This window comes from Convolutriloba macropyga, chromosome 15 (genome assembly GCF_964194025.1).
Source record: "Convolutriloba macropyga chromosome 15, txConMacr16.3, whole genome shotgun sequence".
Classification (NCBI taxonomy): domain Eukaryota; kingdom Metazoa; phylum Xenacoelomorpha; order Acoela; family Convolutidae; genus Convolutriloba; species Convolutriloba macropyga.
Genome location: NC_134482.1, coordinates 34,804,780 through 34,832,395, shown reverse-complemented (window position 1 = coordinate 34,832,395; position 27,616 = coordinate 34,804,780). Strand labels below are relative to the sequence as shown.

The following is a 27,616-nucleotide window of genomic DNA, read 5'->3' as shown; positions in this document are numbered from 1 at the left end:
ATTTGTTAGTGGCTGTGGATGTTTTATCACGTTACTTACGAATTCAACCAATGAAAGCTTTATATGCAAAAGAGGCTGTTGAAGCGTTCAAAAAATGATCAAGAAGGAACAACCAGAAAAAGTATGGACAGACAAGGGATCAGAGTTCAAAGGAGATTTCAAAAAATTTTTTGAAAAGAAAGGAATTCATTTATATACAACAGAAAGCGAAACCAAGTAGGCATTTGCAGAGAGGAACATTCGATCGCTTAAAACATCATTTACAAATATTTGGAAGAAAAGTGGACTTGGACATATATTGAAGATTTACCCCAGTTTGTAAATACTATAAACAGTCGTGTTAACCGGGTAACCCATTTAGCACCTAATAAAACTTTCAAAAAACATGAACCAATTTTAAGATCATTAGCAATCAACACAACAAAGTATAAACCAAAATACGAAAAAGGAGACCTTGTTAGGATTGCAAAGCACGACGAAAAATTCAGAAAAGTTTATAAACAAAATTATACAGACGAAGTTTTTACGATATTCAAAATTGCTACAGTGTGTCCACAAACGTACAATCTTATAGATGCAAACAACGTTATAATTGAAGGTAAATTTTATGAACCGGAATTAGTCCAAGTAAACGTGTTAGTTACTGCAGACGAATAAAATGAATCCCGCCAAAGAATTCACAATCGACCTATTATCCAACGAATCAATGGAAGTTTTTGGTGAAAACACAATGGCAAAAATCCGTAACCAGTTATCCCAACCACTTATTTTGGATGGAGAATGGCAAGTAGCTTTATCTTCAATATCCTTCCCATCAAACATCAACAACGTCAATTCAAACGGGTTAGTCGTTTATAAAAAATCGGGAGTGGAACTCGACGCCTCAAATAATCGCAGTGGACACCTCAGAAAATTTCGCAAAGGCATTTACTGTAGCTTGGATCAACTAATGGATGAACTCAGGCGAAGATGGATGAACTCTTTAAACAATTTGATTTTACTTTTGACAAAATTACTCATAAACTGGTTTTACAATTCGGAGCGAATGAGGGTTTTTCATTTGAAAACGAAGAAGTTCCAAGTATTCTCGGCTTCAAGGGTATAAAAGACAACTCGCATGATGGATACATTCTTATTGGATACAAATCACACAAAACTCTCAATAGACACCAAAGTGATTTTCCAGTTGATATAACCTGTGGCTCACAATTAATGTTTGTCTACATAGACGTTATAGAATATCAAATTATTGGAGACGTGAGAGCTCCTGTAATTAAAATCATTGAGACCGAAAGGCGTCTAAGAAACGGCCGCATAAACACTGTTACACCCATTCATCACAGGACATTTACAATTCTGGATTACAAGCCCATACTTTCTAACAATATTCAGAACATTAAAGTGGAGTTGAGGAACGAAGCCGGAAAACTTATTCCATTTATTGGTACAGGAAAAGTGATAGTAGGCTTAAAGTTTCAAAGAATCAAGTGAAATGGAAGCTTACTACAGCAACCAAACATCACAGTCAATGCCACATTTCTCCGGTCATTATCGTCAAAGAGGAAGTGGCTTTGGAGCCCTCGCAGTAGGTATTGGAAGAGTTGCTTTACCATTGGCAAGAAGAATTATATGGCCCGCTGCCAAAAGAATTGGCCGAGAGCTTTTAGTGCAGGGTGCACCTGAGTTGGTTGAAGTAGCAACGAAACGAAAGTCGGTAAAGCAGGCGTTGAAAAGCACGGTTGCAAAAACAGCCCGAAAACAATTTGGTGGTTCTCTCCATTCACGCATAACACGAGGCCGGTAAATGATTAAACGTCGAAGACAACAATATGCTAAACCTCGAACCTACAAAAAAACGTTCCACTAAAAAAATCATTTCTCGAAAACCACAGCCAAGAAGAAGTCGACTGGATTTTTTCTCTCGAGTCAAAAATGTGAACTAATATCGTAATACCTTCCGAAGCCACTCACAGTTCCTTGGATTTATTTGAAAAACCACCTTTGCTAGTCACCTTTGATCAATCATTTGAGCAAAAAACTGGACCACTTTATTCTCCCTCTGGATCATCGCTCGAATTTGAAGTTGTAGGCGATCGCAACAATTTCATAGTTTTGCAGAAAATTTATTTGGAAGTAAAATGTCGAATACAAAATGCTGATGGAACTGATTTGCGATATACCGCCGGCGATGCAACCGCAACCGATGCTGCATACTTTGTCAACAATGTTCTTCATTCACTGTTCGCCGACTCTACTGTTTCTGCAAATGGAATAAAAATTTCCTCAGCTTATGCTCATAAAAATTTTATTGAAACAGAATTTTCACATGGAGGCGATGCAAAAGAAACTTGGCTAAAGTGTAAGGGTTACGAGTATGAGCCGAACCCCGATGGTATAGCTGCAGCTTCAAGGGATTCAAGGCAAGTAGCTGTGAGAGAATCGGAACAAATTACTTTATATGGAAAGCTCGCTGTTGATTTCTTTTCCTGTGAAAAACATTTAGTAAGTGGTGTTACCTTAAGACTTTTTTTCCGAAGATCGCAAGATGATTTTGTTACCATTAGTGAGACAGCGGCAAAAAATTACAAAGTTAAAATCGATGAAGCAAACTTATTTGTTAGAAAGATGACAGTGTCAGACAACGTTGTTGGAGCCATTGAAAAAACACTCCTAAAAACTCCGGCAATGTATCGCTACAATGAGGTAATAACAAAAACATTCCTCGCAACAGCAGGTCAACGTAGTTGGAAACATGAAGATATTTTCACAAAAGAACCAATAAGGCGGCTGATTGTTGCGTTGTGCAGGAGCAATGCATTCATTGGAACTAACAATATCAATCCCTACCACTATCAAAAGTTTGATTTGAGTGAAATTACGGTCTATCGAAACGGGTTCGCAACAACTGGCACTCCAATGTTAACAAATGATAACAAGCGCCTGTATTACAATTCAATGAGTGCCCTAGCTTAAGTTGAAAACGGTCATGGAATACCCCTAAGTGATTTTGCGCATAACTTTATAATGGTATTTGACTTAACTAGCACGCAAGAGGCGACACACGATTTCATTCATACTGAACTAACAAACTCATCATTATCGGTTGAACTGAAATTTGATACTGGTTTGCCAAACAACATTGAAATTTTTTTCCTGGGAGAAAAATCGTCTACTGTGTATATTGACTCTGCAAGAAACGTATCCAAAAATGTTCTACCTATGAATGGTTACTAATGGATGAATACCAAATTTATATTCATGTTCAAAAGTGGAAACATCTCAATTTTAAATTTCGAGGTGTTTATGCGGCCAACAATCATCCCTTAAATTTACCAGTTAACAGTTTTATAATTGTGAATGCATCGCGAGCTGATTCTATTGGTTCACATTGGGTGATGCTTGCGAAACGCTACGCATACCCCGTACTAAACTTTGCAGATCCGTTAGCAGTACCTCTGACTGCCTATAAAGACATTTTCTCCCGCTTACAGCAATGTACTGATTTACATATGATGATGGATATTATGGAGCACAGAAGAGATATTCAGTCTCCCCTGCAATCAGCAGACTCGCAACTTTGTGGTTTATTTTGCATCTATATTGCTCATTATTTCTATAGCGGTAAGTTTCCATTTGTACCTGATGTAAATGAATTGCAATTGTTGGCATTTTTAAAACATATGGAGTGAAATTGAATTAAATGTTCTATCACAACACTATTTTAGACAGTAGAATTTTTACAGAACTGAAAGTTTATTAAATAGTCTGAAGTCTCACGTATAAAACTTCCCTGCCCACTTAAAATTATATCCATAATCTGATAGAGAGAAGAAGAATGTTCACCAAGCATTAGTTGACAAAAACGTTTTACAGTCACATCGGGGATAGTGGAAGCACGTTTGTTAGAAGTGGTAGTAATAATGGTTGAGAGTCTTTTCGCAGGGTTAGGCAGAGGAAGTTGGTTTTTAGTTTTGTTGGTTGAAACATGATTAAATTTTGACAAGTACTCCACAGCAACATGTAAGCGAGAGACAATAGCACCATGAGTAACAAAATTTTTCTCCGTAGGCAAAATAAAGATTTTAAAACAAGTCACAAGGCAAGGTATCGTTGCAGGAGCATACGAAGAAAGAACAATTTTATCTTCGGGACCTGTATCTTCAAAAATGAGATGCCAATGATTGGAACCAAACGAACAACCATCGATAACAGTCGAAGACGAATGATAACCGTATGCATAATTTTCTATTCCAGAACCTTGAGGTTTTGGTTCTTTGTCGCAAATACTGTATTTGAATCGTTTTGGAAATTTTTTGAAGTATTCAGGACTGTTTTCGTACATAGCTTCAACCATAGTAAGAGACTAAACTGAGTGAGTAAATAGTGATATACCTCTATGAATTATTGGGTTTGAGTTGATAACATGGTGTAAACAAAATTTCAAGGTCGTTCGAAGACGAAAATTCTTTACATTGTTATTTTTATTGCTTGTAAACAAATAAATTCTGTCTAGACATTAAGTAAACAAACCGAGACAATAAGTAAACAAACCGAATAAATTTTGTCTAGACTTTAAGAAAACAAATCAGGGTTGTTGAAGTTCTGTACACGAATAATGACTGTCGCAATTTCACGACGTTTTTCAAACTTTGCCGTGATTGGTTGACGACTCGAAATGAAATCTATTTTTAGTAACATAAACAAATATTTCAACTTTATTGCTCGCATGTAGTAATGAATACACCTTGAATTTCTGCAGAACTTGAGAGAGATTTGTTTATTCATATTCTAAGACTCAGTTGTCAATACTTTTCGATAAAAATAAAACATCTATTTGTTCATTCCATAGTTAAACGTACCCAATTATTACAAAATGCCTGCAAAAGATCGAAACCTGTCCGTCAACTGTGAAAAATGTGGAAAATCTGTCGTAAAGACCAATATTGCTCGCCACAGGAAGACATGTATGATGGGGACGCTTTACTGTAAGAAAAGGAGTTGTAATTTTGCGACAAAAAATGCTGCAGAATTATCATACCATATTGCAAAGGTTCACGGAGCAAAAGTTCGTAATACACTGAACAAATGTGTTGTCTGTCAGAAACAGTTCCCAAGTTTCTATTCACTTCAACTGCATCGCAAGAAAGCACATCAAGCTAGCACAAAAGTTGGGTCCTCAAGCACAAACCGTGTTCGTGAGATTATGGAGAAAATTGATAATGATAGCGAATCATTGAAAGAAGAACTGGCAGCTTGTCAGCATTTACTTGACGATATGCATGCTGAGCATGGCAGACAGAAAGTTTTCAACTTCAGTTTATCGGATTTGGACAACAAAAAGATCAATGAAAAAATCGATGAAGTTTTCACAAACCTCAACTGTGCTGCAAAAGTTAACCTAGCATTGGGGTTTATTTTGCGAAATGTAGAGACAAACGATTACCGATACTATGATCCGCACGAAAATAATTTACTGCTGGACCGAGCTTTTCTGCTAAGCAATAGAAACGATTTATTAAACATCCAGAACGAAATTTAGAAACTTGATTGAAACATGTACACAGGAACGCCAAAACTCAAAATGGCGATTCACAGTAATTACAAATGTTACTGTCTTTGCAGCGCTTCTTACGAATTTACCTAAGGGTTGCACTGATTTGCCTCTTCCAGAGTCATAATTAAGGAACCCTGAAGTAAATTGTCTGCTTTCAAATGGACACGATGAACCGTATAAGGATAATTTGTGTTTGTTCCGTGCAATTGCTATTCATTTATTTGGATCAGTAGACGTTGAACTACAGGCAATAAAAATTTTTCACAATTTTGTTACTGCAAGTGGTTGTGACCCTGAAAACCTCACAGGTGTTTCCTTTGATCAATTTCCTATAATTGAAGAACAAATCAAACAAAACATTTTCATCTATGATTTTGACATTGAAGAGGGTGAAATTATCGGTGAACTTGTACGACGAAGCGTTGAAAGATATGATAAAAACATCAAATTGCTTCGTTATAACAACCATATTTGTTATGTTAATGATATCAACAAATTCTTCAAGAAACTTCGTTGTCCCAGCTGTGATGTCTTTTTCAACCATTCCGGAAACTTCAATCGTCACTTGAAAACTTGTAAAGAACGAGTGAAAAATGTCTATCCGCGAGGTGTTTATTCTTTGCGAGAAACACTGTTTGAGAAGCTTGACAACTTCTCAATTGCTTATCCAGCAGATGATACTCTCTTCAAAAATTTAGCCGTCTTCGACATCGAAGCAATATGTGTTCATTCAGTTGATATCAATAACACAGCGACAACATCATGGATTGGTACTCATGTACCTGTATCGGTATCAATCTCTTCAAATTTGTTGGAAGAACCAGTTTTCATATGCGAAAACGATCCTAATCGTCTCATCATATCTTTTGTAGCTCAACTGGAAATACTAGCAGCAAAAAACAAGGTGGATGTGAGATCCAAGTTCTTGAAGGTGGAAGCAGAGATCAAAACCAGGTTGAATGATGCTTCCTCCAGACTGCAAATTATTTCCGAAAGTCAATCAAATATCAGTTGTGAAACAGAAGATAGAAATGCTTCTAAAAATTTCTTACGATACCAACAAAAGCAGCTCCTTGATCTCCAGTGTCATTTCAATAATTATGTTGACACTCTACCAGTTTTTGGATTCAACAGTGGAAAGTATGATCTGAATTTAATCAAAAACTATCTCATTCCTCATCTCCTCAACGACAAAGCTGCTACACCTACGGTAATCAAGAAAGCAAATCAATTTATTTCTTTCAAATTTGGGGATGTTCAATTTCTCGATATAGTAAATTTTCTCGGTGGAGCAACAACTCTGGACTCTTTTCTGAAAGCATATCAATCCGAAGAGACAAAAGGATATTTCCCATATGAATGGTTTGATTCGCCATCGAAACTTGACTGTAGCCATCTTCCACATTACGATTCCTTCTTCAGCAAACTGAAAAACCTAAATCCACTGGAGAAACATTTCGCTCAGTTCGAAAAGTTGATCAAATCTGGAAAAGAGGAGTCAGTAGTTCTCCGGGAAATGGGACTGAAAGAAAAGCCTAGAACTGGAATAGAAAACTATGCTCTCCTAGAAGAGTTGTGGAAGGTGGAGAAAATGAAAACTTTTCGAGATTTCCTTCGTTGGTATAATAACAAAGAAGCTGTACCAATTTTACAAGCAATAAAGAAAATGATGAAATTTTATCACGATCAGAAAATTGATATGTTAAAGCTTGGTTGCACGCTACCTAATTTAGCAAATATCTGTCTTCATAAATCGATGGATAGAAAGTTTTACCCTTTCATCGAAGCTGACAAAGACTTGCATGAGAAAATAAGAAGTGAAATGACTGGTGGTCCATCAATAGTGTTTACGAGGAAAGCTGTTGTAGACATGACATTCATCCGGAGGTCAAATAATGTCTGTAAAGCAATACTTGGAATAGATGCTAGCCAATTGTACCCTTTCTCCATGTGCCAAGCGATGCCAACTGGACTCTACACTAGATGGGAGTTTGATAGCGATCTTCAAAAGTTCAAAGCTCGTCAAAACAAAATCAGGAAGTTCGAGAACATGGTAATGTCTTTCTATCAAGCAAACAGACCCGAATGTACTATTGAGAGCTTCTATACGACTGGAAGACAGAAAAAAATTGATTCTTTTACTGTGGATGGCTTTTGTGGTCACTGCCAAACAATTTTTGAAGCCCTTGGATGCTACTACCACTTCTGTCCCTGTAGAGAAACTCAACCAAGTCTTGATAAGGACGAATTTGAGAATGGTATCCGGAAGCGTGAGTCTGATAAGTTACAAAAGCTTTACCTAGAAAAGAAAGGATACAAAGTTATAGAGATGAGAGAATGTGAATGGTGGGATCATGTCCAGAAGAACTCCGTGTTGAAGAACCACGTTAGAAAAATTTTCCCCTACAAATTACCTTTGAGCAGTGAGACGCTGTTGATGCGGATACAGGAAGATAAATTATTCGGATATGTACAGTGTGATTCAGAAGTTCCTGAAGAGCTTCGTGAACGATTTGCAAACTTTCCCCCAATTTTCAAAAACTGTGATGTTGGAAGAGAGAATATAGGTAAATTCATGCTGGATTATGCTGAAAGAAACTCGTTATTGTTAAAACCACAACGAATGTTGATTTCAAGTTACAAATTAAACAATGGAATAGTCATAACACCATTATTAAAATTTTATTTGAAGCTGGGTCTTCGCTGTACCAAAATCCACAGGTTCCTTGAGTATATCCCGCAAAAATGTTTCAACGGTTTTGTACAATCTGTTGTTGATGCAAGACGAGAAGGTGATGAAAATCCGGACTCTAGAGTTGTTGCTGAAATTATGAAATTACTTGGGAACAGCTCGTATGGTTATCAGATTATGGATCGAAGTCGACACACAGAAACTCTTTATCTTAACGATGAAAAGACGCATAAAGCTATTAATAATCGTCTTTTTAGAAGATTGAACAACGTTACACCAGGTATATATGAGGTTGAGCTTGCAAAAAGCGCTGTTGAACATTGTGAACCAATAATTGTTGGATTCTTTATCTTACAGTATGCTAAACTGAGAATGCTGGAGCTCTACTACAATTTCTTTGACAAGTTCTGTGATGTTCAGAAATTTGAGGAGCTAGAAATGGACACTGATTCTCTGTATCTGGCGCTGGCTCATGAAAATCTCTATGAATGCATTAAACCAGAAATGAGTAGTATTTGGAGTGAGAAGAGAAGTAATGACTGTACAGATTTTTTTCATGCTAATAGTACAAGTAATTTTTTTCCAAGAACTTGTTGCGATAAACATAAAAAACATGACAAGCGTGAGCCTGGATTATTCAAGGAGAAATTCCGATGTACTGAAATGCTATGTTTATGTGGCAAAACGTACTGTTGCTATAATTCAGTAACGAACAAAACTAAGTTCAGCAGCAAAGGACTCAACAAAAGTGTTCTGGAAGAAAACAGTGATGAATTTTTACAGTAACACAGACGAGTCCTGGACGATGCAGTGAATATAGCTTTAACTAACAGAGGATTCAGAACTATAAATCACCAAATTCTAACTTATGAGCAAACTAAAAAAGGACTCTCGTTTTTTTATCCAAAACGAATTGTTGATGCAGATGGAATTCATACGACACTTTTGATGATCTAAACTTTCTGATTCTTTTTCTTTCATTTTATCCATTTAAATCAATTGTACGCTTGTGAACATGTGATGTGATTGTAATAAAATTTTTTTCAAGTTGATGAGTCCACTGTTTAAAGTAATCATTTTTGAAGGGAAACCCGAACCGGGTTTTTAAAGTTCAAGCTGAGCATGTAAAAGTTTTCTGACCCATTTTGCAAGGTGTTGACCAGATCTGCAGACAACCCTGGATGAAAAAATCAAGCAAGGTTTTTTGTTCTGATATAAAGAAACACGTGGAAATTCTTAAAGTCCCTTTTGTTCTAGCACTTCTGATTGAATAACTTTCATCGTAGCTATCAATCAGAGTTTTTTGTGTGTATCAATTCAGACATCCATATAAGGAGACCAATACAATGTTATTAGTTCAACAGAGGTCTATTTTGATCCTTTTTTATTCCAGTTAACCCAGAGTTGAGTTGACTATGTTGTTTCGTTTTTATCAGTTGTTTGAGATATTTTTTTTTACCTGTACAGTCTCCGAAATTAGCTATAGTTTGCTGTGAAATCATTCATGATAAATATGTGATTTAGGAACGATAAATTACAACAATCATGAGTTTGATCGATAAACGTCTCATAGAAAACTCATTATTTAGAATAAGCTTATTCTTAACACAGGTGCTCTTCAGAATATTTGAAAGTGTATTAGCACTGTAGAATTTTCTGCCTTGCACTTAGTCTTATTGAGCACTGTTTGCTACCAGGTACCTTAAAACAATAGCATAAAAAGATGACTCATCGTGAAACATAAACCGACAAATTTCGAAAGAAATGCTCTTGAAGAACATGTGAGGCACTTTAATTGATGGTCTTTAGTCTAGACCAATTTTTTCTCTATGGATGCAAAGAAACTTTGACCTCACCGAGATTCGAACCACTGACCTCTCGCTCCATGGCCAAACTCACTACCAACTCGGCTACGAGTCACTTAATTTTGCTATGCTGCAACCGCTTTTATATTAGCAACTTCGGAGCACTAGCGATCACTCAAATGAAGAACGAAAGCGTGAAAAATTCACTTTAGGAGTCAAAGAATGTTCTAGAAGAAAAGCGCAAAATTGTCGAGCGAAAGACTTGCATAAAAAAAAACACAAAAGTTTACAATAATTGCTATGAACTGCGTTCAAGAACAATTAAAAATATAACACAGCTTCATTTTTCAAATTGCTATCTGTTAGCCTTTTTGCTGTTATTTTGTGATAAAAAATTTAATGAGAAATCTTATACATAAGACCTATTACCAATCTTAATGCGATGTGGTCTTATTTCCAATCCTAATGCGTGTAAAATCATATACCTATCTTTATACATTACTGACGAAAATCAAATCTTAATACATGTAAAATTTATTAACTATCTTTATACATTGCTTTCATATCTCTAATGTTAATACATGTAAAATCTATTACCCATTTTCATACATTACTGTCAAAAATCAAATCTTAATACATGTAAAATCTATTACCTATCTTTATACATTGATGTGATAACTCAATGATGACCGAAATGATTTGAAACCGCTATAGCGTATCTTAAAACATGTGGGTCTTCACCCCCCCCCGGGCAGCTCCGCTCACCTATATACTACTGAGCTTTCAATGATAATTCAATCCCATGGCATTTCCGATAAAAACTTTTTAAACTTTTGGAATGTTTTCTCGTTCTTCAGGTTTGAGTGTCATCTGATTAAGTCAATTTCGATTAGCAAAAATCCAAAATTGTATTCCGAAGTCTAAGCGTAATTTGGCAGGCGAGATTCAGATTCCCATTACAAAAGACAGATCTGCATCGATTTGAACATTTCGTTCAACCTGTCTGTTAAAATTACCTCACGAAATGACACAGTCAGCTGGCCGAGGTTCTCAGAAGGCACCACAAGAAATCCGCAAAAATTGGGAAGGGATAACTACAGAACCCCTTCTCTTATTGGAGAACTGGAGAACTCAAGTCAAACTTATAGTCTTTGCCTGGGAGAATAATGCCCTGAACAATCTATTTGCCTACTATGTCTAGTTAACCACTGAATCAGTATTTCAGGCTAAAATCAGGGCAGCAATGTAAACGCAGAAAAAGGTTGACAATTCAAAAACGCCACCAGAATCAAGGTCATTATGAGATTAAAAGAACCAAAAACTGATTGAAAATGCGATAGCGTTTGAAAATCGCTTTTTGGACAATTTATCATCAGTATTGTTTTTTGCTTCTCTACTTGAACAGCATGATGAAGAGAGAGGGCGGGAGAGTAAACAGCCAAAAAGTCTTTCACTTGCGACATAAACTCCTTGACTACAAAAGAAAAATGAAAAATTATGGAGAATGCCTTCATGATGCCTGCGAAAAATCTCTTTTGACAGGTGTATTTTGTTTTCAAAAGAAACAAACGAAGGTCGACAAGAAAAACAATACCAAAGTACGCTTATTCAGCTATCTCAAAACAGCGATTTCGAAACACATGAGGAAGATAACGTCAAGGATGTGTTCATAACACGCATGCTTGTGTTTCAGCGGAAATACTATTCAGTTTCAAACGCGCTACTTCGGCACAAATTGACCAGGACAAAATCCACGACAGACAGATAATAGCAAAAAAAATACGCAATGTACGAACTGCGGAAAACGATGATCTAATTCCATTAATTTATTCCACCATCTGAGAAAAATATGATAACCGTGGAATATGTATTGACTTTGAGGGCACATGCAAAAATCAAAAATGATGAACGACAAAAGTAAGTTAGCACCCCCTAATTTCACAAAGAAAATATTTAATTTTTGAAGCAATATTGCCCCAACTAGAAATCACATTTCGGAGACAATTTTGCATCATTGGTCCCCTACACTTGTTCTCTCGCTTACCTAAGAAACTCAGGTAAAACACAAAGTTCATTTACCCGAAATCCCAATGTAGTATATTTGATGAATTCCATCCAAGTCTCACAACAAAAAGGAAGTTTTCACGATATCGCATTTTCATCACATTTTTTCTACCTCTAATATTTAACGCAAATGCAAACTCAATCATAGTTGAACAAACGTGAAAACATATCAGATTTTGAAACAACTTTCTTTTAACTGAGAAACTGGGACGAAGTTCATCAACTTCACTTGGGAATTCTTGTAAGTGAACTTTGTGTTTTATCTGAGTTTCAGAGGTAGGCGATAGGACTATAGTGTAGGGGATCAATGATGTAAAATGAGATTTCAATTTGGGGTAATATTTCTTCGAAAATTGAGTTTTTACCTCGTGAAAGTAGGGGGTGCTAACTTACTTTTGCTATTCAGTATAGAAACAAAACCAATCAAATGTAATTAGTTTTCATTCTCGTCTGGTGACTGTAACTATATCTGGTGACTGTAATTATAAAGTGGAATTAGAGTCAAAAATGCTTTATGGGAAGATAATTACATGCATTGATTGATGATGAAAAAGCGCAGAATATGGAATTGTATAATGGAAACGCAACGCTAATGTTGTATTGTTTTCGTGAAGCATTTGCTTAATTTTAAATAAATCAATTGCAGCTTCAGAAATTGAAAAAAATTATCAACCCGAGTGATTGGATAAACTTATTTAACCAGATAGTCAAAACAATCGGCACCATTTTTACTGCTCAGCAATGCAACAAATGGTCACCGATTAGGCAAAAAAACCAAATTATTCGATTATGACCTTCGTTAATTGCTGACAGGTGATTTTTGAACGCAATCGCAATAAGAATCACTCCCCCAACAACATCCAAGTCCCGATGTGTTAATCGGCCATGTACAAGAATGGTCAAAATGCTTTCAAAACTAATGTGAAATCTTCGATTTAACCAAATGTACTGGAACATCAAAAAATCATGCTGATACCACAATATTTCCTAAACACAATCAAGCAACATACCAAAAACAAAAAAAGTTACAAGCACATGAAAAAAAAGTAGATAATTCTACAGAAACAACCCCTATAGACAAATCACAATCATGTTCGGTTCAAAATTTTACTTCACCTATCGTGATTTTGATCAACGCGGACAAATCATTTCAAGTTCCCTCGAATTCTGAGCTTATAAATAAATCCATTCACAAAAAGATCGAATGCCAAATATAAATTAGCACTTTGGCTCAATTTCACAAGATTTACGTGGATTCGCAAAACGAGAATCTGCCCATTTTTCAACAACTGATTTACAAAACGGACACAAAATTTCACGCCCTGAATCAGCTAACCACTGCATTTTAATATAATAAGCACATTTTTAATATAAAGTGATTGGCGTAAATGGCTTTAATACTGGTTTTTATGATCTAACTAATATGCCAATTTTATTACTGTTGTTGGATGTTTTCAACAATTGCCCCTCCCCACTTTGGTATAGTAGAGAATCGCCACCCCTTCTGTGCTATACTTTACCACGATATTACTTGGCCTACAGTTTAGATAGCCGAATAATAGTTTAAACCCAATTGCGGACCGCTGTCCATGGCCATGCCTCTGATGCGCTGTGGGATGTAATCCTGAAATCGTGGGTAGCCGCGACGCGCGCGAAGAATGACCCAGAATTAGCTGCAGCTAGACTTTTTTGCCCAACAAGGCCAGCAACTTCTACACCGAAATCAAAAAGATTGTGCGGGTACTTCCGAAAATGAAACAGGCAATTGGAACAAAAGTGAAACAAAAAGCAACAAGAAGATGAATTAGTCTGAACAATTGTCTCATCTAATCTATCAGCTGGTCCTATTACGAAGTGAGACGCGTCATCAAAAAGGGTAGAACAGGCCGGTTTGGCCACCATAGATAAGCAACCATATCAAGGCCATATATGGAGTCATAAAAAAATTGGCAACCATATACCTTATCACACAAATATTCGAAACAGGGACTCAGAAGGCACTAAATTATCCCATTTGACATATCCCAGTTTCATATACCAAAAAGCGCTCAAATGCTTTTTGAATAAAATTCAAGTCTATGATTTGTTGGCGAACATATCCAAGATCGTAGACGTTCATGGTGCCAGTCATACAAACTGCTGTTTCTAGAACAACTCTGTGGTCAGACGACAAAAATTGTTCCAGTGTTGAGAACAGGACCATTATCAAGAGAAACCTTGGAACTTGATGATCAGATGAAATGACGGACACTTTGTTCAGTACTGATTGGGATTCAGAACGTGCTACATCTTGGAAATTTTGAAGGAGATACAGGAGATATATTTCTATTGTCTAATTGCATACTTGGGTAGCCCAACTTGTAACGGCTGCTCTCCTATCAAAGTCAAGGAAAACTTTACACCGCCCAGTTCGTTTTAGCGGTTTCAAATCTGTCCGGATATTGTTTTTGCAGTTAACTTTTGAGAACTGTAATATCCGCTATACTGTAGATTACCGTTGCATTACTTGTTGCTCAATAATTTCAAATAACTACTTGTTCAGCTTTGCCGAATAACAAATGACTTTGCTTCAATTAAGCAAAAATCCAAAATTTCAAATAACCTATTAGTCTCAAATTAGAGGCTTTTCAATGATATCTCCTTAACCACTAATGCTAAGAACAAAATAAATTGTGTGCTTATGCACGCTGGGTAGGCCCAATGTTTGGTGAAAGAATAATGAATATAACTTGAACTATATTGATGGGCCCGGATTTTAAATTTTATACCCAATCTTAATACATGGGCAAAATACAAAGTTTCAGATTTCTTCGTACCTAAGTTCTCAGATTTACCAATCAATAAACTGGAATCAGCCAAGGCAACTGGTAAATGACTGAAACAAGAACAAACAGTTTATCTGCTCTGTAACTCTACTCATTAGAACTGCGTTCCGCCATGTGAAAATTTGAGAATTTCAAAGTCAGTTCTATTTTCAATTGGTCAGAGTAAAGTTAGGCCGTTCAATCACTAATATGGTCTACAGAAACGAATTAGGATAACAAGTAGTTTACCGCTCAAGAAAGTGTGCTTCAATACGCACTGTATATCAATTTAATATAACCAAAATCGCAAATGTCGACTAACTTTGGTAGTTTTTCAAGTTCCTTTTATGCCGCTAGTCACGTGGAGTTACATGTCAAATTCAACTGTTGATTGCTTGTAGATAATAATGTTGACAGAATGTAAACACTTTTCCATAACGTCACTTTTTCGGTGTAAATTTGATGTCATGGGAAGTTTGTTAACGATGTAGAAGTTTTGTCGAATATTCTGTATCAATAACAGGTTGATTCGCATTCCAATCGCAAAGAATCTGATGCAATACTGTTAAGTCGTAGTATTTTTTGCTGGTGGTTGAGGTAGTTGGAGTTTGAGTTTCACCTCATGTATGACAATCGTGTACTAATAATAGTTGCTAAATATAGTTGTTGAACAAAGTGAACAAATCCGTTTGGCTTCGATAGAATATAGCATTAAATTTTGCTTGTCATGCCATTCTAGCTTTGAGGCTTGAAATGTACTTGAAGCGCTACTCAATTTGGTAATTGAGTTAGTAAGCTCAGCCGCCACACAACTGAAGTCAAATTGCATGACATTAGGCTCAAACTCAACGAATCGATTGGGGCGAAGCTTTTAATTTTACAGTGAACAATTTTTTTTAATTGTGCACATATAGTGATGATATTGATGAAGTCGAGGTTTATTTCTGTGCATTCTGGCATGCAAAATTGTTTATAATTGCTTGTTTACTTTTTTCGTATAGTTGAGAGGAAGCTAAGATGCAAGTTGTTTTTTACTGATTTATTAACTATTTGAAGGTTGTTACATTTGAAATAACAAATCAAATCATAAAGAGCTTATACCGTAAAATGATGTAACTAGCTGGAGGTTGGCGGCAGAGTAAATCAGCGCTGCATCAGTATACCGACATTCTGTTTTTTAGAATGGTCAGTACTCTGTTCATGTCCCAATTTACATGGGCCAGTATTAATTTTTGGGCAAAATTTACCGCATGAAAACTAATATGCTCAACTTAACTCCAGCCAACAAAGTTTGATTTATATGCAATTCAAACTCCGGCGTGAGTACTTGAAATATTTAATTTGCGTAACCACTAAGCTAAATTGGCTTTGCGGTAATTGCCTACAAACTACCTTAAAAATATAGTGTATACTATTATAGTAATTACCAGTTATAAGCTACAACATTATGACATTACTTTGCTCAGACTTAGTTTTTGGGGTATGAGTAATTTTGAGACTCTACAGGAATAGTTTAGCCTGGGCTCACTCCATTACCTCAATATAATCATAATGAAGAAGAACTGCACATAGAGAAACTTATAATATTCTGGAGATGCAATGTTTCAGAACTGAATTATGTTTCTACACTTGAAATGTGCTGGTTCAGCGGTGAAATGCTCTGAGATTTAAGTCCGGGTATGTCGTGGTTTATTGCAACTGATTGTGATGTCCTAAAAATAGACGTACCAAAGTGTAGAAATTTCAACGAATGTGATTGGTTGAGAAATTTAAAAAGCTGTACGTTTATGCGTTCAATTAGCCTAAATATGACATAGCCTAATGCCAGATTATAGATTTTGTACCTCGCGGGCTATGGCCATGCCTCATTGGCCCTTGAGACTTGATATGAATCTATCACAACCGAACGTTAGACCAGTTTACCCAAAAAAATGTAATTTTTATTTTCGGCTTATCGCGATTTATGAGCAGTTTTACGTTATTTTTATTTTTACAAAATGGAGAATTTTTTGATCAATCAGCCAATCAGAAAGCAACATTCCCATTTTCACAATTGTGATTAGTCAGCAATAAAATTTCTATATTTTGATACGTCTGCTATTTTCACTAGCGCCGAAACTGATATCTTTTCCGCTCATCTCAATTGAAAAACAAGAACCAGTTAACTATTTTTTACTCACAGTGCAGTAGTGCAAATGTTGCTCAAATTAAGGTGATTTGGGTTGCAATTTGACAAAACTTCTTTGAGATACTTTGAAACAATATCGATTTCCAGTTGTCTTGTTTGCTTGTGTCTCGATTCATTCATAATCCAAACTTTGGCTTTTTTAAATTGAGATAGACCTTTTCAAGATCAGTAAAGAGAGCTTGGATCTTTTCCGTTTGTACCCTTCCCTCCCCGCTACGTTATGCTCCCCCAGTTACAGAGCACGTGTCATTACATAGTAAATCATTATGTTAAAATATTGCACGTGTGTCGAAGGGGGGGGGGGGAGGGGGGCACGCAATATGCACCCACTAAGCTGGGGGGGGGGGGGGGGCACGGGGGCACAAAGAGAACTTAGGTGTTGAGCGGCGGCGGCGGGGGGCTGCTTCTGAGAACTTGAGAATTGCTACATGCCATTGAGAAAGACTTTTGGTACAAGGGATTGATTTAGTACTTTCTAATGAATCTACCCACCTAATCAAAAAATCATCAGTTACATTGACTCAGAAACTTGACAATTTTTTTTAATTTATTTGCAATAAAACACCATGCTTGTGCTCACTTATATTTTCATCCTTCAATTTTGAACCTTTTAAACGATAAATTTCTGCACTTGAATTTGTTCTTGTTAAAACTTATAACCCAAACTTAAAAGTCACACTTATAAACCAGAATCATTGATTTTCTACTATCAGAAATTATTAGAGTAAAATTTGAGTCATAATCCATAGATTCCGAAGGTCCGTCGCCATTATCAGAAACTTACCTTAACTTGATAGAGTTAGCGGCACGATTTGAATTACATTGAAATAAATGGTTGCCAAGTAATTGAGGAACATATTAGTTAGCTACAAACATGTTGATAATCTATGTTTTTGTTCGCAGGTGGTGCGGGCACTGAAAAAGATGATTGGTTTATTGGCGGTTATCATGCAGCATCCTCGCGGTCAGCTAAGCGGAAGCTGAACCAGAATCTTTGAGAGAACTATCGGTGTTGGGATAAAGGAGAAACATTGGGTTGGAGACTTAAATATGCTCGTGAATTTGGGAATTAAGAATATTGATGAGAAATGAGTACCTTGTAGCCAGTTAGATCAAGTTGGTAGGAAGCGTTACTCACACATAGCACACTAACACGTGACCGCACGCAGGCAGGCACCAAAGTTTGTAGAAGTGCGTGCGTGTTCATGTGTACATCTGTTTGTTTGTGTGTGAGTATGTGTGTATGTGTATCTATGGATGTAAGTATGTATGTTGTGTGTGAGAGAGAGAGTGTGTGTGTGTGATATCCACTGTTACACTATCTATAATACACACTGTCAACGTAAATAATCAATTTAATTGAATCCAAAGTCACCGTCTTCAACAAAAAGTTCTTGAAATTAGGATCCAGACCAATGTTTTTAATTGTTCTTGAACGAAGTTCATAGCAATTATTGTAAACGTGTGTGTCTTTTCTTTTATGCAAAATTTTCGTTTGACGGTTTTGACTTTTCGAGTGACTTTTACGCCCTTGACTTTTTGCGTTTCGCGTGATGTATAATTCCCTCTCAATCACAATTTCAAGCAGCTTAACTCAATTGGCGGCAATTTAATACCAAAGGTCAACTGCAAACTGCACCGAAACTGGTGCCATTTTCACTTTAAATCATAATAGTGGTATATGTTAAAGTCTAATGTGGTTATTTGGAGCCCACTATTGAACTTCTTAGTCTCATTTAGGCTCCCCCTCCCACCTCCCCCCGACTGAAGCAGGTTGCAATTCATTAGAGCTCCCACTAGTTGCTAGAGAGCATTTCTTCCGACTTTCAGTCGCTTATGTTTAGTGAGGGCCCTATACTGTTTTGCATTACTAACTCAACTAACCAGAGGGAAAATAATTCAACTGATTGTCAGTGAGTGAGGATACTGATAATTTTTACATAAAATTTTTTCTATCCCAAGGAGTGGGAAGCAAAAATAACTGAATAATTAGGTACAATAAAACAGACGAATTTGGAAAGACAAGATAGAAAAAAATCCGTCGTGAACTATTATTTCGGAGAGAAGTCAGTCGTATAAAAATTCGAAATACAACACCATTGGGCGGTCTAAAAAGTCGTTAAATTCTTTAAAAACTCTAAGTACCCTTCAACAAAATCTTTGTTGTTCTTTTTTGTCTGAGTTACAAAATTTAATAAGCCAGATGAATCAAATTGAATTTTTATCATTTAAAGTTAAATTCAACTGTTAGTTATATGTAAAAAAATATTCTGAGCAACTATTATATATAAAACATTTAGTACTGAGTATAACTAACGGCCTAAAAAGAAAAGAAAGCTCGCAAATGTGTAACGACACATCATATTGAAAAAAACAATTGAATCAACAAAACAAGTATTTTTTTATTTTGAAAATGACTCCAAAAAGCAGCCCAGCAATTAAAAAAAACACCTCTACACTCACTCAAAAAACCAAATTGAGAATGCAAAATTCTGGTTATATTCAAATAGAGGTTGCCCAAATTAGATAACCACAAAATAAGTCACGATATAAGAATTTCATGTTTTTCGTTGGGACTTATCCAAAAGCTGCATCAGCAAATTGATATCCACAAAATGCTCAAATCATATAAAAATATGCGGAATTGAAAAAAAAAAACAGATAGGTTCCACAATAAAACTGCTGTTTCTTTGAGAACCAAATACAACATTTTGCCAATTTTTGAAAAAGAAAAAACAAAATTATTTTTATTTTCTAAACCAAATTAAAAACCTATTCGTTGTTGAATGCACACATTCACAAGTTTAAATTAAGCTCTTTCAGAGAACCAATTGAGCTCATCAACCACCGATTAATTTAAAAAGTTAATTGTAAAGAAACAAATTTAACAAAAAGAAACAGAGTTAGAAAAATTAAATACGGAGATAACTCAAAGTTTTGAAAGTTTTAAAATATTAAAGAGTTTGAATGTCAAGACAACAAATTATCATCAATACCATCGAAACTCAAAACTCCAGAACAATTTTTTTAAAGTGTTAATCGTAAAAGCTATCAGACTCCAGGCATTCCTATGCTTGTCTTCCGCCAATACTGCCAAAGAGATCTTTCATTGATGAGACGGTACCAAATTCAAAGTAAAGAACGTCAAAAAACAATCAATAAAAAAGATAGTTTAAATAGAATCAATATCATTAGCTATGAAATAGATAAAAGATATGGCATCATTACACCTCATGTAAAGCGACCAGAACATCAAAGCGACCTCTCATAATTGGGAAATAGTAACAATACCAAATGAAAAAAATCAGCAGTAATAAGTTACCCGCAGAGCAATTCAGAAATCAGCAACTATGAACTATTAAAACAAAAATGATTGCACCCGCTATACTCATTACTTTTAGTTTGTAAATAAAATAGGGTTATTCTCGAAAAAAATCATATCTGTTTACAATACAAGATTTAATAATAGTGAGATCAGTTCTGTTCATTTTAATAAAAAGAACAATACAACACCATAAAAACTAAACCTAAAGCACTTTTACTTTTTTTAAAAAAAGAGAATTTTATCAGGTAAAAAACTAGTTTTTCCTGACAACTTGATTATTATTCTGCATGTTTGACTTTTTTGTTCTTCTGATTTGAACCTACGAGCTCAAATTAGACGTATATGGGAGTCCAAAAAAATTGCTCTCTGAACTCATTAATAAATCAAAAATCGAAAAACAAATTAAAATTGAGGTCAGCTAAGCCTGATAATTATAAACTATGGCGTGAGTAAAGTTTTTCAGGTTAAACTTGGCTACTTATCAAACGCTTTGTAAAAAGCAGTTACAAAATCAAACACAGTTGCATTTGGAATAACGGAAACAAAGCAAAAAAAAAACTATGAATTAAACTCTTGAACATTTTTTTATTAAATTTCGTAAATTTACTAAGAACAAACACATAAGTTTAAATAGAACACAACCACAGCCTTCGTTTTTGAGAATATTTTTACAGGTCATAAAAACAACTAAAAACTGTTTCAAAAACTTGTTGTTATTTCTGAAAACCATTTCAATAAATTAAAAAGCCGACTGCTTTTAAAATGAGACAATCAGGAGTTTCAACTATTTTCTTCGGCGCATTCATAGGCCTTGAAATAAATCAAAAATTTTGAGAGGTCCTTTTTCAAAGAACGAATTTTAACCCAAAAACACAAATGATTGAAAACGCAAAAGAAGTAGTGGATAAAACAAGGGATTCAACCACCGGCAAAATTTGTCCCTTTCTCCTAACGCTAATCGCGCATGTCAAATCGGGCCAAATTTTACTGTTTGTTGAATCCCTTGTTTTATCCACTACTATATATTAGCTCTAAATTCAATAAAAAAAAATAATTAAAATCAAAAATAAAAACAAAAAATCAAAAAATCAAAGCAAAATTTACATTTCACTCTTTAGGAGTGATTCACTCTTATTCGGAGTGATCCCCAGTAGAAGAGATCGCTCTTTTTCGCTCTTAAAAAGTGAATCCCTCTTTTTGATAATTTTTATTTTTTTATATGTTTTATTTCAAATTATCTATACTTTTCAATAAGTTTATATTTTCTTTTATTTTTTTCTATATTTATTCGATTATTAATAAGAAATGATACAAAATTATAGTATTTACACGAAGGACTTTCGGTCTTGTTACACCAACAACTTTGCTCTGTTTGGTTAATAACTAACGGACTTACAGCTCTAGGACTTTGCCAACTAGGATTAATTGTTTTATCCGCGAAGCGGTTACACCGATCAGTTATATCAGGGAACCTGCTTTGCAGATTTCTACTAAATCCTCTAGTCATTTCTACATCTGGATGTTGTTTCTTTACATGAGCCCGTATCCCATCATATCTCACAACAGAAGTACAATATGGACAATTAACTTTAGCTGAAGTACAACTTCTACATGTATACTTACCCTCATCAAAATTATTTAGTGGTTTTATATAATTACACTTATTACAACATCTAGTTAATACTTCTGAGCCCGGGTTAAGGTTAGGTTTAGGGATAAGGTTAGGGGTAGGGTTGGGATTAGGATCTGAGTTAGGGTAGGGGTTAGGATCTGAGTTAGAGTTATAGTCATAGATAGAACTAGAACCAGAACTAGAGCTAGAACTGGGGTTAGAACCAGAACCAGAACTAGAACTAGAACTAGAACTAGGGTTAGAACTAGAGTTAGAATTAGGGTTAGAACTAGAACTAGGGTTAGAACTAGAATTAGAATTAGAATTAGAACTAGGGTTAGAACTAAAATTAGAACTGGAACTAGATTCATTTTTTAAAGAACAACCCCATGGGGAAAAATCATTAGCACAAATACCACTTAATATTATATTACCACACACACATTTATCAGTTTTATCTTTATGAAATGATTCATAATGATATTTTAAAACAGCAATGTTTCCACATTTATAGTTACACTCTAAACATTGTAAAAGCATTTTTAATAGATAAAATTATCAGTGAACAAGCTTTGCTCGTGGTTCCCCAACGAACTTTGTTCGTGGTTTACCAAACTGCTCAACGGAGTTGTTTTGCAAATTCACAGATAATATTAGCTATGCTGTAGAATCGGTGTACAAACTTTGTGGATCAGTGAAACTGCTTCGCAGATAATGTTTAGCCATAATTTCAATTAAATCTTTAGTATTATCTTTAGATGTGATACACTCTGCTAAACATTTATTTCCTAAAGTATTGAGTGTATTAGTTTTACATCTTTTATCTAAGATCAAATCAAGGTCTAATTCTTTTTTATATTTAACTAAATTTATAATCTCTTCTCTAAATTCTTCATTATTTATATATAGTTTGTTTAAAAACTTTCCCCCCTTTCTATTCAAAATTCCCATCTCTTCGTTGACGAAGTCACAGTTACACTGATCAATATACGAACAAAGTTCGTGGTTTACCAAACTGCTTCCTTGATCAGTATAACTGCTTCGTGTTTCACCTTCCAGCTCTTCTCCATATCCAACATTAACTAATGTATTTACTCTACTCAACATTGTGCTCGCTCCCATTGCTACAGTTCCAGCATTTCTTGATATTGAATTAGGATAAAAACAATTAAATATAAATAAACCTGTGCCTATAATTCCACCAATATTTGATAAAATTTTCATACCCTTTCCCTTAATCGTCTCTTTTGTTAAAACATCATTCTGAATTTTAATATTATTTAAAGTAAGAAGTTTATTAAAATAAAACTGATAATTATCATGATTAATAACATTTCTATCTGTTGCATAATCATTAGTGGTTTCATATATGCTATAAGTTGTTTTATATCTTGTCTTTCTAAATCATGTTTTAAACTAAGAGCTTTTAAATCAAGGAAACCAACTCTTGAATCATATCATTTTTCTATTACTACTACTAATAATAAAAGTATTTTCCTTTTTATTATATATAATTATACCATAACGAAGTTCATCTGACATTCCATCTGTACAATTATAATAGTTACTATTTAATTCACTAATTATTTTATTGAAGTCTTGTTCACATTTATATATCTCATTAAAGTTTTTAAATAGGTCTGGTCCATTATAAGTTGTTAAATAAATAGTATCACAACTCATTCTTGCTTTATTAATTACTTGAGCTGGTTTATGACACATTACAATCATTTGAATATTATAATGTCTACCTTCAAAAAAATAATAACCTATATCCTTATTTAACCTATCACCCATATCATCAAGTACTATTACACAATTTTGAAAATTATGCATATTATTTTTTGTGATCATATTTATATCACATTTATTAAACCCAGTATAAAACTTATTAGACTTAGGATCTATCCAGTCTCTGTCATCTTTACAAACTATAACTATGGACCTTTGGTCTTGATCTTGAATTTGATGTTGAACTTGATCTTGAACTTGATCTTGAACATGATCTTGAACTTGATCTTGAACTTGATCTTGATCTTGAACTTGATGTTGAACTTGATGTTGAACTTGATCTTGAACTTGATCATAGTCTAAGTATAACTTTAAGTATTGTCTAATAAAATATGTTTTACCCGTTCCAGTTCCACCATAAACAATGGTATGTAGTGGTGACTTTTCTTATTCAAATCTAACTAGACTCCTATTCATAAATCCACCAAAACTTTCTTCTAGTTTTGTATATTTACTTGGTCTTGAATCATATATTGTATAACAAATTCCAATTATAATAATAAAAGTAAAAACTGCACTACCTGTTTCCATTTTTAAATAAAAAAATATAGATTTGATTTAGATTTAGATTTAGACTTAGACTTAGACTTAGATTTAATAAATTTATTATATAAAAATGCTTATCCTAACTTTTGAGGAATTCAATAATAAATTTAATATTGATAATAATGCTATGAGTGATATCAGAATAAAAAATATAGGAAAAGATTTAAGTCTAACACCAATTGAAACTGTAATGAGAGATCAAACTCCAGATAGTATCAGGGATCCTAACTTCAACATTATTGTAAATCTAAATCCAACTGAAGGTACTCATTGGGTTTTAGTTATAAGAAGAGAAGATCAGCGAAGCGGTTACACCGATGGTCCAACATATTACTTTGATAGTTTTGGTGTAGAAACTCCACCTTTATTTTTAGAAGAATATGTTGATCTAGGCTCCAATGAAAGAATACAACAATATGATGAATCTTATTGTGGGGCCTATTGTTTATATATGATCTGTCTTATAGATAGAGGATTTAGAATTAAAAGTGCTTTGAATATTGTAGTTAATCAATGTAAATATCCAGGAATATATAATGAGTGTTTTTGTTTAAGTTGTAATGTTAATGATAAAGATAATGTTAATGTTAATGTTAATGATAAAGATAATGTTAATGATAATGATAATTTTAATGATAAAGATAATGTTAATGTTAATGTTAATGTTAATGATAATGATAATGTTAATGTTAATGATAATGATAATGATAATGATAATGATAATGATAATGATAACGATAATGATAATGATAATGATAATGATAATGATAATGATAATGATAATGATAATGATAATGATAATGATAATGATAATGATAATGATAATGATTTTTTATATATATTGGATGAAAAACATGGTGAAAAATCGGTGGAACCGGTTCCCGGATGGGTGAAGCCTCATGGCGAAGCATGGACGAAGTCCCATCAAAAGTTTAAACTTAATAACAATGATGAAACATGGACGAAGTCCCATAGTCCTACTAACAGTATCCGCGAAGCGGTTCAACAGAGTTGTTTTGCAAATTCACCGATATCTGTAAACATAAATGATGATCTATATTCATGGCTAAATGATGATGATATAATTACTGAAGCCGCATTCCCAGATAACTTTAGATGTATAATATCTGGTCCTAGTGAATGTGGTAAGACATTCTTATTAAAAAAACTAATTCTAGCTAGTATATATTTTGATAAGCTATACATCATTGGACCTACTGGCGATCAGTACCATGGTATAGAAAGAATAAACCCCAAAGCAGATGTTGAATTTATTCAAGATATAAAAGATTTACCATCTCCCGATAAACTACCCAAAGACTTAAAGAAACTAATGATATTCGATGATGTCCAAAGAACCAGTTATTAATGAATACTTTTGTAGAGGTAGACATAATAATGGCAAGATGATATATCTTAATCAAAACTTGTTCTCTCTGGATAGGCAGAGTGTTAGAGAGAACTGTAATCTTTTATTTTATTTGAACAGAGAGGTAAAGTCTTAGCATCGATATATCAAGATTTCTTTAATAATGTTGAACTTAGTTTTAATGATTTTGCTAATATATGTAATAAGGTATGGAAAGAGCCTTATAATTATATTGTCTTGATATAACTAAAAATAAAAATATTAATGGTAAACTAAGAATTAATTGGGATCGGAGAGTTTTGTAGTTTAGTTTAAGTATCAGGTAACCTGCTTCGCAGATAAGTCTAAGTCTAAGTACAAGCATAAGTCTAAATCAAATGTAAAGGAAAACTTAATACATCGCCATTAAACTCTATAGGTCTTCCATGCTCATCTTTAATATGAAATTCAATATATTCTATTCTATCTTTAGTTACATTTTGATATAAGATATTAGTTGGTACAATATTTATCAAGTAACCTGGTGGTTTAGTTGGATTAAAAAGTATATATATGTCTGTATCCTTACCATTATCTTTAGCTCCAGATATCACATTACAATGAATTTTAATAGTACCAAAACTCATAATATCAAAAGTTTTCTGAGATTTATATCTAACTTTTTTGTAAATTATTTTTCTAAATCCTAGTAATGAGGCTAGTGAGTTTTCTATATCAAAGCTGAATGCTCCTTGTTTTATTTCCATTAAACATTTTATCGTATTCTTATCGGGTTCTATTATAACATTACCATCAGTTTCTTCTTTTATTAATTCTGCTATATCAGTTAACTCATATGCTCCCGGTGTAATAGTTGAATATAGCAATGGGATTCCTTCATAATTATGATTAAGTATTGATGTAATGTTTGGGCTTGAGGAAGAGATAGGGTTAAGGTTAGGGTCAGAGCTAAGAGCCCGAGGCAAAGCTTCATCATCTTCTATAACAGTACTAGCATATAAGAATTGATTGTTTCTCCTATTCACATTAAACACCGAATTATAAACAGATAATCTAATTAAACCTAATTTTGTTGTATTAAGTATAGGTTCACTAAAGTTAAACTTTTCTGTTGGTTTTATCATTCTAAAGTTAAGTGTATGCTCTTCTTTAGTTTTAGTTAAAGCTTCATGTATCTTTTGTAGTTCATATAATATCAAGTTGTCTGTCATTTTTTATCTAATAGAAATGGATTTTAATTTGGATACAACTTATAGTTATAATAATGATATACACAAAAGTAAGATTATAAAATATAAACCTAATCATCTGGCATCAATGAATACGGTTAATACTAACATTAATATCATACTTAATAGAGAAGAGAATCACTTAAATTTGCGTGATTCATAGCTAGAGATAGAGTTTGTATCAGATGATGCTGGTGGTGTATTTGCTAATGATGCTAATATTAGATTAGTTAATTATGGTATAATGGCATTGTTTAGTTCAATTAAGCTTGAAACTAGTGGTGGTAGGACTATTGAATATATAGATCATTGTCATCCTAATCTATTGATGTATAAGTTATTAAATAGTACTGGTGATGAATATGAGAGTGGTTTTGTTAGAAATTAGGGCAATAGAGATAGTCAACTTAAAGGTGACCAAATTGCTGCACAACGAGGACATATGTATATGATGGTTAAGATGAGTGATCTATTTGGTTTCTTAAATGATTTAGAAAAGATTATATATGGTTTAGGATTTAAACTATTATTAAAAAGAAATAATAATGATAGAGCTCTATATAGAGTTAATGCTAATCCTGGTGCAGTTGCTAATGATGGTAATATAGAAATTAGAGATATATCATGGTGTGTACCT

General features: G+C 34.2%; 1 protein-coding gene across 1 annotated transcript in view; it reads left to right on the top strand.

Moving 5' to 3' along the window:
- LOC142354753 (uncharacterized) overlaps positions 1 to 18,313 on the top strand; it is a 255,263-nt gene extending 236,950 nt beyond the window's left edge. The window contains exon 4 of the mRNA XM_075407137.1: positions 18,011 to 18,313. Coding sequence (XP_075263252.1) covers positions 18,011 to 18,105 — 95 coding nt within the window. The 3' untranslated portion in view covers positions 18,106 to 18,313. The remainder of the gene's footprint in view (positions 1 to 18,010) is intronic.
- The last annotated feature ends 9,303 nt before the right edge of the window (positions 18,314 to 27,616 follow it).